Below are 16,227 nucleotides of genomic sequence, written 5' to 3'. Positions count from 1 at the left end.
AAGTAGAATTTGTTGAATATTTAAGTGAGCTGAAAGTAGGTCATTTTTTGTAACACATTTTATTTTTATTTTTCGTTTGCTTGATTTTTCCCCATAGGGGTCATTAATTTGTATATTTAGTAAAACTACTCTAATTCAAATGAAATGCCTTTGCAAAAGAAATTTGGATTGTTGCCCAGCATTTTTTTTAGGCTCCACACCCAGCACTGAGCGCAATGTGAGAGGCTTGAACTCACGACCCTGAGATCAAGAGTCAGATACTTAATCAACTGAGCCACCCAGGTGCCCCCCCCCGCCCCCCCCCCCTCCCAGCCCCAGCATTTTATTTTTGTTTTTTGTTTTTCTTTTAAAAAAATTTTTTTTTTCAACGTTTATTTATTTTTGGGACAGAGAGAGACAGAGCATGAACGGGGGAGGGGCAGAGAGAGAGGGAGACACAGAATCGGAAACAGGCTCCAGGCTCTGAGCCATCAGCCCAGAGCCTGACGCGGGGCTCGAACTCACGGACCGCGAGATCGTGACCTGGCTGAAGTCGGACGCTTAACCGACTGCGCCACCCAGGTGCCCCAATGTTTTTTGTTTTTCTTAAAAAATTTTTTAATGTTTATTTATTTTTGAGAGAGACAGAGTGTGAGAGGGACAGAGAGAGGGAGACACAGAATCTGAAGCAGGCTCCAGGCTCTGAGCTGTCAGCACAGAACCTGACAACAGGGCTCAAACTCACAAACCATGAGATCATGACCTGAGCCAAAGTTGGACGCCTAACTGACTGAGCCATCTAGGTGCCCCTGGCATATTTTAAAAAAAGATAGCTAGTGTTCTTTTTTTTATGAATAATTGTTAATTTCATAAATGATAATTTAGTCTTTATGTGAGGGCAGGAGATCTTGTCTTTATTTTTGCATCCACCATGTTGTTTGATAGTATGGGGCACATGGAAAATAGCCATTAAGTGCTTGTTGCCTGATTATTTAAATTCTAATTTGAATATGTTTCTGGATGGTAATACGATTTTTGAAAGGCAGAATAGTGCACTATAAAATCTAGATGCTCTGGGGGATGAAAATAATGTATGTTAGCACATTTAAAAGGACTGTGAAGTCCTATAGTAGAAATAAAACAAAAAACTACCTTTAACTTTGTTTAACCCCATATTTCCTAGACATGTATGATCCAGTGAACCCTTTTTTGTGGAACATCTGTTAACATCTTGTAAAACTAGTGCCCCATAGACCAACTTTGGAAATAGCTGGTGTAGTGGGAAAAGAATGGGCTTTGGAATTAGAGAAACTTGTCTTAAAATTTCAGCTCTGCCGGGTGCCTGGGTGGCTCAGTCATTAAGCATCTCACTTCGGTTCAGGTCATGATCTGACAGTTCATGAGCTTGGGCCCTGCTTGGGTGAGCACATGTTCCACTTTGGGTGAGCTTGAGCCAGTAAACATGAGCCCCACCTCTCTCTCTCCTTCTCCCTCCCCCTCTCTTCTCTCTGCCCCTTGCTCTCAACAACAACAACAAATCTTCCTCCTCCTCCTCCTCATCCTCATCCTGGCTCTGCCTCTTTAGCTGTGTTACCTTGGTCTAGTTCTTTAAATTCTTGAGCCTCTTTGTCTGTGAGAGAGGATAATTATACTTAAATATGGGGCAGGGGCGATTTGAAGATTTCATGTCATTCATTTGAGTATCTGCTGTGTCCTGGCCATTGTATTAATTGCTAGAGATTCAAGGATATTTAACACATCCATGGTCCCTGTGCTCAAGGAGCTTAATTTTTTACAAGAGGAAGAGAGATCTATAAATAGGTATAATAAATTTTTGTAAGTGCACTGATAGAGGTATGGGGTAGTATGGTATTCATAGGATGGAATGGTTCTATATTCTGACATCTCACAATAGTCTTTATAGAAAAGCTGAATCTTGAAAGGTGGTAAAAAGGGTATTCCAGGTAGAATGAGCAGCGTGAGCAAAGGCATAGTGTGTTTGAGAAACTGAAATTAGTTACTTACAGATAGACCATTGGATTTGAGGAGTGCACAGGATGGTTAAGATAGTTACAAAGATGGCAGATCAAAACTAACATGGTAAGATATTTGAATTTTATCCTTGGTGGGGGATGACTGAAAGGTTTTAAACTGGTGAGTCATATGAACAGATTTTTGTTTTCTAAAAATCACAATGTGTCAGCTACATTCTAAAAAGGTTGTGTTGGGGGAAAACAATTAGTAGGCTTGTAGTCCACATGAGACTTCATGTAGCCTTAACTATGATATTAGAGAAAAGAAGAAGGATCAGAGATATAGAGTAGACAAATTTTGAGCACAGATTGGAGGTGAAAGAGACCAGAGATTAAGATGACACAAGGTTATTTTTTCAAGAGAGGTTAGGTTCTAGGAGATAGGTGGGCCATACTGAGTTTGAGATGCTATGAAACAACCAAATAAAAATATCTGGTAGCCATTTGTCCTTCTTGTGTGGAGCTTAGAAACCTGGGTTTAAGCAGTAGACTATTATATTACCAGCTTATAGGTATCATTTGAAACTAATGGAGTAAATGTTCAGTAAACTAAGATCTTGGAATATATTTAAGGACTGGACAAAGTAAAAGAAAGCAACAAAGACATGGAAGAAGCCAGGAGATTTTGTGTCATAGAAGCCAAAGGAAAAGAGAATATCAAAACCCAGGGTCAAACAATTATAAAGATTGAAGGAAAGGAAATGAGTATTGAAAAGAGACTGCTGAGCCTGGCAATTACAAAGTTACTGGTTTCTTTCTGTTTTTTTTTTAAATGTACGTTTGTTTGTTTGTTTGTTTATTTTTTGAGAGCAAGAGTGTTAGTGGGGGAGGACTGAAAGAGGGGAGACACAGACTCTGAAGCAGGCTCCAGGCTCTGAACTGTCAGCATAGAACCTGACACAGGGCTCAAACTCATGGACCACAAGATCATGACCTGAGCCGAAGTTGGACGCTTAACCAACTGAGCCACCCAGGCACCCCAAGTTATTGGTTTCTTTTGCCAGAACAGTTTCAGGAGAGTGGCTGGAGTTGGAAGCCTAACACATTTGGGTTAAAAGAGTAAAATGGGAGTAAGAAAGGAAGCAGCAAATGTAGGTTACTGTTATGAACTACTTGACTATAAAATTAGAGAGGTTACCAAGTCTCCAGTGGTTTCTCTTTGTGAGAGACCAGCATGTTTTTAAGCCTCAGGGAGAAGTCTAACAGGAAGAGGTTGAAAATAGAGGGAAAATAACTAATGAAGAAAGTTTCTGGAGTCTGCTGACAACAATGAGATTATGGGAACAGATAGTAGAAGGATTAGAATGGAGAAGAGAGGGAAAAGAGATATTTTTCTCTAGTGCTAAAGGAAAGAAGCTGTGAAGGTGTGTGCGGAAATAAATGGGCAGAAGAAGTTGGTTTTTGGTAAGTTACTTTTTCTTTGAAGGAGGAGATGGTGCCATGTGCTGAGATTCCTGGTGGCGGGGACTGAAGAGAACGGTGAAGGTTTAGAATGTTTGTTGTTGGGTATAATTAAAAGAAATACATACATAATCCAGTAAGCCTGTAAGTTACATTGATTCAAGAGAGATTTCTATGATGGGTGACATTTGAAAGACGAGGGAGCAAGAATACTGAAGCTGCTGGCTTGTGAGTGTATTAAGTGATATATACCATGCAGTCTGACTAGATGAGAAGGGTGGGGAAGGGGCTGTTAAGGGATTGTTTGGAATGAGACTGGCCTTTATCAAACATGAAGGTCACATGTAATGGGAATATGAAATAGGTAATTAAAAGGTTAGGAAGTTGTAGTGGATTGATACATTTGAACTTTAGTTTTCAGAGATGAACAGTTTCTTACTATGAATGTCCAGGTTATGGTCATGGTACTTGCTAAAGAGAGCAGCGTGTATGAAGATGGAGCTTAAGAGCGCAAGACCTTTGATTAGTCTTAGGGATGAGTCATTGACATCCCCTGTAGTAACAACCAGCAGGTGTTTCATAGAGCTTTAAACTGGTAGCTAGGTGTTAAATTTGTCTGGTTGAGAGAGGATGCTGGCAACAGTTGGTAGAGGACAGCGGTGGGGATAAATGAAGAACTACAAAGCTAGGTGCCATCAGTCCCAAAGGAGGAGGGATTTTTGCACGTTAATGGAAAACCAATGATTTGGTGGCAGCAATGGAATAAATGAATTCTGATTCATTTAGTATGTTGAGTATGGAAGAATAAAGAGCTTTGAGGGGAAAGGTATCAGGAAGAGATTTTTTGGAAATAAGTCACATTTAAAGCTTTGAGGGAGAAGGAATGTTGTCTGAGAAAAATGAGAGTATGGGAGGTTGATTTTGTTTTTGAAAATGACATTTGGAGGATTCCTTAAAGAAATAGAGTTGGAGTCATCTCATCGTGGAAGAAGAATTGGGTAGCAGGGTCATTTAGGTTGTGGCTGAGTATGATTAGGAAACTAACTTCAGTCTTTGTTACTGAGATGGAATCGTGTTAGGAAATTGTTGTTGTGTCTCTGAATAAAAATGTTCTGATGGTTAGGGTAACAGCTCATTCTTGGATAACTACCTCTGTCCACAGTGGCTAGGATGCTTACTTAGTACTGGACTAATTTGAGGATAATGAAAAATACACACATACACACACAATGCCTAGCTCATAGTAGACACTTAATAAATGATACTTGCTTTATTGAAAAGAAGTTCTGTGATCAACAATAGTGTGTTGTATACTTTGAAGTTGCATAGAGACTAGATCTTAGATTTTCTCACCACAAAAAATGATAACGATGTGGCAGGATAGAGGTATTAGCTAATACTAGGTTGGTAACCATAATGCAATATATAGATGTGTTAAATTAGCACATACACCTAAAACTTACACAACAGCATTTAGTTTTTCTAAATATTTATGAGTTTATTTTTCAATATTTAATTTTAGTTTTATTAAAATGTATTTGAGGGGCACCTGGGTGGTTGAGTCAGTCAACCAGCTCTTGATTTTGGCTCATGTCATGATTTCAGTTTGTGGGATCAGGCCCCGTGTGGGGGCTCTGTGCTGACAGTGCAGAGTCTGCTTGGGATTCTTTTTCTCCCTCTCTCTCTGCCCCTCCCCTACTCGCTCACACTCTCTCTCAAAATAAATAAATAAGCATTTAAAAAAAACCCTTTATTAAAATATATTTGATATACAACATTATGTAAATTTAAGGGTATAACATGTTGATTTGATACATTTATATATTTTAATATGATTGCCATGTAGCAGTAATTAGCACCTCTATCCCATTACATAATTATCCTTTCTTTTTAGTGGTTGGAATAATTCTAGTGTCAGCAAGTTTGATGATTATAATACAATATTGTTGTCTGCACTCTATTGTGCCTTAGGTCTCTAGGGCTTATGTTTGCTTGCTGTATAAGTTTGTACCCTTAAAATCATCTATCCTATCCTGCCACTCCCTTCTGATTTTTTAAATGATGGTTGTGAGTACACTGAATCTTAATTATAGGAACATCAGGATCTGATTCCCCAGGACAGGCTGTGGAAGCTGAAGAGATAGTAAAACAACTTGATATGGAACAGGTGGATGAGATCACTACCAGTACTACGACATCAACTAATGGAGCAGCTTACTCAAATCAAGCAGTTCAAGTGAGACCATCGATAAATAATGGTTTAGAAGAAGCAGAAGAAACAGTTAATCGTGATATCCCACCCCTTACAGGTGAAGAAAATTCCTTTTCTTATGCATCTTCATGAATTTAGAAAAATACGGTATTTATTTATTTTTATTTAATGTCAAATGCATATGTTTTTCTTCCTTGAACATAAGACAATTAAAATCGAAAATAAAACTTTCTCCCAGATATACAGTCATTTTGAAATTGAAAGTTTTTAGAAAGTTGTGTTGATTGAGAATCATTTTACAGTTTAATTATTTGTACTGATCTTACTAGTTAGAGAAATTGAACACAAATAGCGAAATAGATGCTCATGTTTGTGAGTATATTTATTGTAATTGCACCCAGTCTCAGACCCTTAAGTCTGAAGTCCCTACCTAATGGCAGCCTTACACCTTCGGATTTGTTGCATATATAGATGACATCCGCCGCCGCCGCCCCCCCCTCCCCCCCCTCCCCCCCCCCCCCCCCCCTCCCCGCCTCGCCAAGAAGCTTCTGTTCCTAGATCTTGCCCTGTATTCAAACTGCAGCCTAATTCTGGATCCTTATAAAAGCCTAACATAATTGTTTGGTCCCTGAGCCACTTGTCATGGAAATGTAGAACACATGAGATCAGAATTTATTACGTCTGAGGGTTGTGGTATACAGATGCATAAAGCTAAAAGATGAAACTGTTCCATCATACTTAAAAGCAGAAATAAAATTGAGGACGGTCATCGTTTCTCAGAGGGACAAGATCTTAGGCTTTTATTTTAGATGAAAAAAAATTTTTTTTCATGTTTATTTTTTTATTTAGACAGAGAGAGAGAAAGCATGAGCAGGGGAGGGGCAGAGAAAGAGGGAGAGAGGGAATCCCAAGCAAGTTGCACAGAGCCTGATGTGTGGCTCAATCTTACAAACCATGAGATTGTGACCTGAGCTGAAATCAAGGAGTCAGACCCTTAACCAACAGCCACCCAGGCACTCTTAGATTTGTTTATTTCTTACAATGCCAGGCATTTGCACATATGTATTGGTTCAGAAATGTAGTTTGGTGTAAGGAAGTAGAATAATGTTCTTCCCTTGAATATAAAGGAGAAACTTGAAAAACTACAACCCAAACAGCTGAAAACATTTAAAGAAAAAATGCATACAATTATGAAATTTCTATATAGTGCAACCCAGTCATACCAATATGAAAAGTGACATAAAATAGGAAAGATTTATTTTAACTTGGTCGAATAAAAGATTGGGCTCTGTAATGTTAATATCTGTAATGTTAAATTATAATGTTGTAATTTAAGAATAATATTGAATCTGACAAGCAAATCAATATGGTGCACATAGTTAGGACTTGCAAATGAACCTACTCTTGACCTGTCATTTTATGCTCATTACTTTGCCAATGTTTAAGCTAGTGAATTGTAAAGTAGACTAAGTCCAGGGCTTTGGGCCTCGTGTTTGATGTTTGTTCTATATTTTTGTGCTGCTGTATTTTTTTTTTCCCTGACAACTATGAAAATGGAGAAGGGATTTCTATAACCATAGTGATTTCTAGAGGGGAAAAGGAAAATTTAGTCCTGTTGTCTCATTCATTCATTCATTTAGTCCCCTAACATTTATTGAACATCTATTTTTTGTGATGGGCATTGTTTATGAAGATGAATAAGATAATGCTTCTTGACCCTGAAGAGTGAATGATCTAATTGATGAGCCAGGTATACACAAAAATTACTGTACAGTATGGTGAGTGCTGAGCAATAAATGAGCAAAATGATGAGGTGGCATATTATATTTACTCTGGGAGTATCATGACAGGAGAGAAGTAAAATTTTTGCTGATCTTAAAAGATGAGTATGAGTGATAAAGATTGTTAGTTTTCCTTAAGAATTAAGCCAAAGAGAACAAGACAGAAGGAGGCTGGCTCTACCATTTACTTAGCTTTGTGACTTTAGACAATTTAAGCTCACTTGAGTCAGTTTTCTTAGCTTTAAAAGGGTAATAATAATTCACGGTTTTAAAGGCTAAATGGGATGAAAGAAGAAAAATGCTTAGCATGAAGGCTCTCAAATATTACTTCCTTTCTCCCTTTTTCTGAGGTTAATAGGAATTTGAAACAGAAGTGGTTAGAAGTTGTATTTTTCTATTAACCCTTGTGCTAATGAACTGTCATTGGCATAAAGTTATTACAGATGGACAAAAATTATTATTTACATCTGTCATTCACTGAACATACTATGTTACAAGGTAATTCATACGTAAGAAATTAATATATCATAATAGCAAAAATGATTTCTTTTTGTCCTGAAAGACTTATCCACCAATATTCCATTCCTATAGACAGATTATAGCAGTTTTTACCGTGTTCCACTATTTTAGTCCTTTTGGGCTACTGTAACAAACTACCATAGACTAGGTGGTGTATACACAGCAGAAATTTATTTCTCACAGTTTAGGAGGCTTGGAAATCCAAGATCAAAGTGCCAGCAAACTCAGGACCTGGTTAAGGGCCTGCTTTCAGGTTCATAGACAACTGTCTTCTCATGCATCCTCACATGGCAGAAGCTATGTGAGTTCTCTGGAGTCTCTGTTTTTTCTTTTTGTTTTTTCTGTAATGTTTGTTAATTTAAAGAAATTTTTAATGTTTATTTTTGAGAGAGAGAGAGAGCGCGCGAGGGAAAGAGAATGAGTGGGAGAGGGGCAGAAAGAGTGGGAGACACTGAATTCCAAGTAGGCTCCAGGCTTTGAGCTATCTGCACAGAGCCTGATGCGGGGCTTGAACTCATGAACCATAAGATCATGACCTGAGCCAAAGTTGGACGCTTAACTGACTGAGCCATCCAGGCGCCCCATTGTTTGTTTTTGAGAGAGTGAGAGAGAGAGAGAGAGACAAAGGATCCAAAGGGGCTCCGCACTGACAGCAGAGAGTTTGATGTGGAGCTTGAATTCACAAACCACGAGATCATGACCTGAGTCCAAATTGGACGCTTAACCAACTGAGCCACCTAGGTGTCCCTGGAGTCTCTTTTATAAGGGCACTGATCCTATTCATGAGGGCTCCCCCCTAATGACTTCATGACATCCTAAAGTCTTCACCTCCAAATACCATTTTGGGAGGACACAAACATTCATTCTGTAGCATCCAACTTAAGCTTTTGTCTGAAACATTACCTCTGACTAATAATATTATCTTTTGTCTTCTTGAATTTAAGTTGTAATTATTGTCTTAGAAAATTCCCAGCAAAGTTTTTTATTTATTTAAGTAATCTCTACACCCATTGTGGATCTCAAGCTCAAGACCCTGAGATCAAGAGTCCTACATTCTTCTGACTTAGCAAGCTAGGTGCCCCTTCCAGCATAATTTCTAAAGCTCTGTCAGTTGATAGAATTTTAGCTTAAACATATACTGGACCATGTGTCATGGCATATAGAATTGCTTCATGATTATTTTTAGGTTGCTTGTAAATTAGAAGTAAAATAAAGCCTCCTCTGAAGCAGTGGTTTCTAAATAGAACAGCATTTCTTAACTTTTAAAAGATTTTAGATAGCCTTGAGGTTCCTGGGAAAATGTACATACAACATAAGTGCACAAGGGGGGGTTCATGAACCTCTTAAAGAATGTTCATAGATCTCAGGTTAAAAACTACCTTTGGGTCTATTGTCAGCACACATATATATTGACTTCCTATGTATGTACAAGGTACTTTGAAAAATGTTACTGCTGCAAGAGGCAGCATGAAGTTTTTATGGTTACACATATAGACGCCATTCAGTTAGAAATTGAAGTTTGGTGGAGTATATTTTTCTAGCAATAAGTAGTAAATTTTTTCTTTGCTATTAGGGATTTTAATTCTACTAGCCATGATCTAGCTTGCCATTTTATCTGTAATGGCAGTTTTTTCCTTTGCTTCTGGAGTTAAGAAATTTGTGTTAAGAAATATGTATTAAGAAATTTGCTTTGAAATACTGTTTACAAGTTATTTCTGTCATATCTTTAACCTAAAATACACAAGGGGTCAGGAAAATCTTATATGATCAGTAAAAATGTATACTCATAGTGAGTTAAAACTAACATATTGTTTTTCCTTTTATTAAATAGCACCAGTAACTCCAGATAGTGGTTATTCGTCAGCTCATGCAGAAGCCACCTATGAAGAAGACTGGGAAGTATTTGACCCGTGAGTTTTTTGTGTTTTTTTTTTTTGTCTTTTATTTTCCTTTCGCTCTTGGAGCAGAATGAAAGTGTGTGTATGGAAGGGTGGCTCAATGGTATATTTCAAAGAACATGTGACCCTTAGGTATTAATAATTTTACTGGGTTACTGAAGTACTAATTTATATATTTTCAGTTTTATTTATGTTTCATAGGTTTGGTTTACTAGGTTAAATGGATATTATTTAATTGAAGATTTATTTTAAAAAGATTTAAATATGAGCTGAATTTAGTAATATGTTTAATATTATTTATAAAAAATAGAAATGTTGAGATTTTTAAAAAAATTTGATCTATAGGTATTATTTCATCAAACATGTTCCACCACTGACAGAAGAACAACTAAATAGGAAACCTGCTCTTCCATTGAAAACAAGAAGCACACCAGAGTTCTCCCTAGTTTTAGACCTGGTAAGTATATTATCTATAGAGGTAGGGAAAGTAAGTTAAATTTATTTTTTAAAATACTAGCTGAAAATAACTAAAAGGATACAATTGAATGAATAGGCTTACACATTTACTAAACATGTCCAAGATGTTCTGAAATGTTTTTATTTGAAGTATAGTATAATGCCAGGATCCACATTTGGTTGGTATCAGGTACTCTTTGAAAATAAGTTAGGCTTTCATTTTTGTATTTAAATTGGTTCTTTCCCCCATATTTCTGGAACCCTTGTGATCTTTTTTGAAAAATTTCCCAATAAATTATAATTTGATTTCATGCTTAGATTTCACCTTTTTTGTCGGGGGGGAGGGGGGTGGGCGGGGAAGGGGGTCGTGGTTAGGATTATGTTTCCCTGAAGGACCAAATATTATCTGTGTCCCAATGAGTTAACTTTATGCAAGATTATAGTTCTTTTCCTGTTCTTATTTTTGTGTATTGTCTAATATCAATAACTTTATTAATAGACTCCCCAAAGCATGAGCTCTGAATGCTAATAAAACCTTTGATATGTTTTCTTGGTATGTTAAAAATTTATGTTTTAGGATACCAAAAGAGCTTTGAAAAATGAACATCTACCTCTTACATAATACTGGAAACAATTTATTATTTAGCCTTTGTTACTGGTATCCTATAATTGGAGATGTGGTTTACTTCTCATAAAATTTTTTCTTGAGGAAAAGATCATTATTTTAAATCTTAACTAGGATGTATAGTTCTTTTTTTAGAGTTCACCACCTTAGCCTTTGCCTAGCCAAAGAGGTGTAAGAGAGGTATTCAGAGGTCCTAAGTATTAAGGTATTTATTAGAGGATAAGTATAAAGAGAAAAATTTTGAAACTGATTATGAGTAGTTTAGATGTGATGTGCAAGTTAGTGGAAAAACTGAAAAAAGATTTTGCTAGATTTTTGTGTTAGGAGTTGATATGGTCATCATAGCAAGTTTGACCATGTAATTTTTAATCCAGTTTAAAGGTAAATAGAGAAGGAAAGCTAGGAATTGGCTGAGCATAAATGAATAATTTTATAGAAGTAAATGAAGAATGATCAAACTTTAGATAGTGTGTAAATGAAGTAGTAGAATTAGTTATTCAATTGTAGGAAGGAGGATACCGGTTTTTTTTTTTTTTAAGATGATAAGACAGTACCTTGAAATGTGTAGTCTGATATGCTATTAAAAGAAAATGAGGCATATCTAGAGTATTTTTTGCTCTTTGCCTCCCCAGAGTTAACTTTAGGTTAAAAGAAACACTCCAGCTAATAAGATGTGGAATCACAAGGTATGAACATTTGTGTTTCATTTTAATTCATTTTAAATGCATTGAAAATTTTGGGGGTAGTCACTAGCAGCTTTTTAAAAGAAAGCATTTTGTCATTTAACTACAAATAGACCTCCTATTTGTATTCGGTATTTAAGAAATATGAATATTTGCACATATCTTAGATTGAATGATCCTCACCTTCTTATCCTCTTAATGAGAAAACAGTTTGGTGATCAAAGATGACAAGTCTTCATTGACTGCTAATTTAGTTAAATCATGTTTATGTCTGAAACATATTCAACAGATACTAAGACATCCATTTTATAAAATAAAAGTCTTTAGAAAAGATTTAAGGATAAGGAGCTATGTGAATAGAATATATGTAATTTTAAAAATAATTAGATTCTAAACTTTCGTTATTTGTTAAATAAAAGGAGTATGGATTATACTTATCAGAAAGTTGGCAAGTGCAGAACTCAGAGCAGTGGTTCTCAAACTTGAGCATTCATTGAAGTCACATAAAGGGTTTATTAAAATATGGATTGCTGAGCTCCTCTCTCCTTCACCCCCTTCTGAAGTTTTTGAATTGTCGTAAGTGGAGCTGGAGAATTTGCATTTCTAACTAGTTATTTGCCTTTCTAACCCAGAAGGTGGTGATACTTCTTGCTGGTCAAGGGACCATACGTGAGAACCAGTGGCTTAGAAAATTCTATCCCAAATTGCTGTGCCACACACAGCAATATGATAAATATAAAATCCCATGTATGAATGAGTACTTTAATAAATGTTTTTGGTGATCATGGCTACATAAAATTATCATTTGAAATTTCTTTTAGTATCTTGGTTTATTCAGTATGTGTTTTTTATTTTAAGGATGAAACACTAGTACACTGTAGTCTAAATGAGCTAGAAGATGCAGCACTTACTTTTCCAGTCCTTTTCCAAGATGTCATTTATCAGGTAATTAAAAAAATTTTTTTAACTTCTTTTTTGGCCTGTTAGATAATGTTCTGAACCAAGAAATCTTTTGTAATTTTGTGTGTGTAAAATTTAATGTGTTTTTTTCCTAATGAGTTTCATCAATATATTACTGATTTATTAACACAAAGTAGCATCATGCTAAATAATTACATAAAACATTAAATGTTACCCAAAACGTGAACCTTTTCTTAACCCAGTGATCTCTGCTAGTTTCATAATCTGTTTGCCAGCAGGTGGAGGCAGAAGCACTGACATCATAGATCCCCAAGAAGAACTTGCCAGGTTAACACCTGGTGTTTTGTTTTTGTGTGTGTTTTCCCCCAAAATCTAGTTAGTATAAAGAAAACTCATTCCTTGTTGGTCATTTTTATTTCCTTTTGTAGTAATATGGTCTGTAGATTGCAGTTTGGTATATCTGCTTTATATCAATCACAGAATTCTAGGACATTTCCAGTTACTGCTTTAAAAATCTGGGTAAAAGCATTTCTCCCTCATCTGTGTTGATGGACAGGTAACTGTGCAAAATACAAATATCATTTATCTTTCATTGTGAATTATGTTGTTGGCCATAGCTTTTACTTTACGTTTGAGATTTTCCTGTCATAAAATTTGAATTAATTAACATATATGAATACACTTTGAAAATTGCAAAGTGCCTTTCTGTGGTGGCGGCTGTTATTTAATTAGCGTTACCTTCATCCATACTAGTTGTTGAAGGACTGGGAAAGGTCAAAAAGTTTGTTCTTTGTCAAGAGGAAGCCAACCCAAGGATTAAATAAAGCCACAGAACATTTGCCATGTGGATGATGAAAAGGTGTTTATGGTTGTTTATATGCTCTTAATAGGCAGTTAGAATGTGGGTATAGTTTTCTTAGCACATGATAGTTACTCTCTTTTGGGAATCATAAAATTTCATAATTAAATAGAAGTTTGTGGTTCAGGATTTACTTTACCGACTTCATCTTGTAATGAGTCGTAAGAGGATTTACTTTAGCAGTGATGTCAGTTCTAGTTTAACCTAGTTAGTCATTGTAGGCATGCTAATATCTGAGTACTATATTCATTTCCCTTCTATGGAACCTGATTTTAGTTTTGATTTTTGATCAGAGAGTGAGCAAACTATACATAAATCTAAGGGATTTTAAGATTTTTGTATTCGTTTTTAACTGGTTATTATTTGGTTTAAGGTAATCTTTTTTCTTAATAAGACATTTTCTGCCAAATAGGTTGTTCCTGTTTAGTTCATGTTAAGGACAGGAGGCTTCTGGTAAATATAAATAGTATAGCTGTATCTTAATAGGGTTGTCTTTTTAGCTTGATTACCTTGTTTTTTTTGTTCAAAATTCCATTCAGGCTTTGAATTTGGAAAGGAAAGTTGTCATTTGAAAAATATTAAATAATTATTTTGGGATCACTTCTTAAGCTTTCTGGTTTGAAATTTATTTCTTGCAGATAGTTTTGGTCTGTATGTCATTTTTAATAGTGAAATAAACTTGGAAATTGGAGGAGTTTGATTCTTTCCTTTCATGAGCATTTCTTTTCATTGTGACCATAAGGTTGAATTTTTTTCTTGCTGCTTTCACCATTTCTGCTTTAATTCTCTTCTTTTTAATAAAGTTCTTATTATTTTTTTGTGGATCTGGATAGTTGTCCTATTTTGAATAAAAGGCTTCTAGCAGTGCATATGACTAATACTTAGAAAAACTATATATGTACTGCATCTACCTTTATGTAATTCAAAGAACTCTTTTTCTTTCATATTCTGAGTTAAATTTTCTGAAACTGAAAAATAAATGATCTAGCTTAAATTAGGAGCAGTGAGCAGGAAGTTTGAATCTTCCAAGTTATAGGGATGATTGCATTTTAATATTATTTATTAGTGACTACATCATAAACAGAGTTTAGTCCCCCTTTAGTAAATTTTTGAGGATGTCCGTAGTTAATATTGGGTACATTCCTTTGGATTTCTGGTTTTGGCATAGCCATTCTGTCTGCTTTTTAAAAAATAACTTTGAAGAAATCTTGGGTTAGGGTTCCCCCAGTTTTCAGACCAGCAAGCTCCCTTTAAACAGGGAATGATGTCTTTTAAACTTTCAGTGGTGTTGTCTCCATCTACTGGCAAAGAAGAAATATACACAAGGGTCTGAGATGATCTAAGAGATTTTGGAGAAACCACATTATTAGGTAAGATGTAACTTACATATTTAACCACTGCAATATAATGTGGCCCACTTAAAGGTTAGAAACCTGTAAAATACTGTATATACTCTTAAAAAATAATTTATTGAAGTGAAATTCACAACATAAACCATTTTTAAATGAACAGTTCCATGGCATTTATCTGTATACTGTTGAATATGTCAGTTCCATAGCATTTATGTATAAATTCTTAAAAAATAAAATTGTAATGTTAAGATAGGATCAAATTCTTCACCTGAATCAACACCAGATAAAGTGTCCTCTTGGGACTTACTTTGCTTTTGGTTTCTTTTTGTGGTAAGTTTGTTGGCCTATATCTAATTTTAAATCTACTTTTTTTTTTCTTTCTTTCAAAACAGTTTATAGTGTAAATTGTTTTACATATGTTTTAATAATCGTCTATATCAGGGGTTGGCAAACTTTTTCCTGTACAGGGCCAGTTTTTAATATTTTAGGTTCTGTAGTCTTTGTTCCAAATATTTTTTTTTTTGCCATTGTAGCATGAAACTAGTCATAGACGGTAAGAATGTAATCAAATAAACATGGCTTTGTCCCAGTAAAACTTTATTTACAAAAATAAGTGATGTATTTGGCCCATAAGCCATAGTTTGCTGACCCTTGGTCTAATAATTGTGAGAGTATATACAGTAAATTTACATACTCAAATTCTAAGTGGAAGTAAGTAATCAAATGTTCATCAAAATTCTTGTTAATATATAGAGAAATTTAAAACTAGATCCACTATAATCTGGTTGTGGGCTTTCTTAGTTTTTTTTCAGATGAAAGTTTGAGGGAAATTTAAGGTGACCACTATTAACATTTAAAGACTGCCTAACTCCATGGTATATACTCTCCTTTTGATTGATAAGTAGGACTCAACTTACTTAATGCAAGTCTCAGAATTTTTTAGCAGGTAGATCATTCAAGCCTCAATTTAGTATTTTGAGTGTATTTGAATTCCATTTCTCTGGGAGATTCAAAAAAACTAAAAGATTCAGCTCAAAATTTGATACATGTTACTACTACTGTTTGGGTAGAGAGATTTAGTTTGTGTAGATGGAGAGAAAAAGTCATTCTTTAAAGTGAGTTTTTAAAGTGAGGGTATGGCACTCAAAGAGGCAAAGTGTACGGATTTTTGTTTGGGTCTTTTTTCCCCCCTTTAAATTGGTTGTTTTTCCATGAAGTGTTTTACAGTTAGTTATTGGGAAAACATTATTTATTCTTAGAATTGTACAGATGCATTTGATACCTGGAAAAACAAGTGCATGATCAGTTCCAATCCACATATTTAATTTTTATATTTAGCTTATATTGACACATTGTCAGGAAATCCATCTCGTGGTGTTACTCAGTTAAGAGGTCTCCACTGTATTTAGTTTCTGTTCCTGCAGATCCACCAATTCAAGACTCTAGGTCATCTCACTCCCTCTTCCATCCAGAAGATGACTTCTATCCACAAGCAGGACTGAATCAAA

General features: G+C 35.5%; 1 protein-coding gene across 3 annotated transcripts in view; it reads left to right on the top strand.

Moving 5' to 3' along the window:
* The window catches only part of CTDSPL2 (CTD small phosphatase like 2), an 83,348-nt gene that overhangs the window by 50,063 nt on the left and 17,058 nt on the right, over positions 1–16,227 (top strand). For all 3 annotated transcript variants that reach the window (XM_045449896.1, XM_045449894.1, XM_045449895.1), the window contains exons 5-8: positions 5,507–5,722; positions 9,757–9,835; positions 10,169–10,280; positions 12,446–12,532. In XM_045449896.1, the coding sequence (XP_045305852.1) occupies positions 5,507–5,722; positions 9,757–9,835; positions 10,169–10,280; positions 12,446–12,532 (494 nt within the window). The remainder of the gene's footprint in view (positions 1–5,506; positions 5,723–9,756; positions 9,836–10,168; positions 10,281–12,445; positions 12,533–16,227) is intronic.

This window comes from Leopardus geoffroyi, chromosome B3, assembly GCF_018350155.1.
Source record: "Leopardus geoffroyi isolate Oge1 chromosome B3, O.geoffroyi_Oge1_pat1.0, whole genome shotgun sequence".
Taxonomy (NCBI): Eukaryota; Metazoa; Chordata; class Mammalia; order Carnivora; family Felidae; genus Leopardus; species Leopardus geoffroyi.
This window is presented reverse-complemented; position numbering and strand designations above follow the sequence as displayed.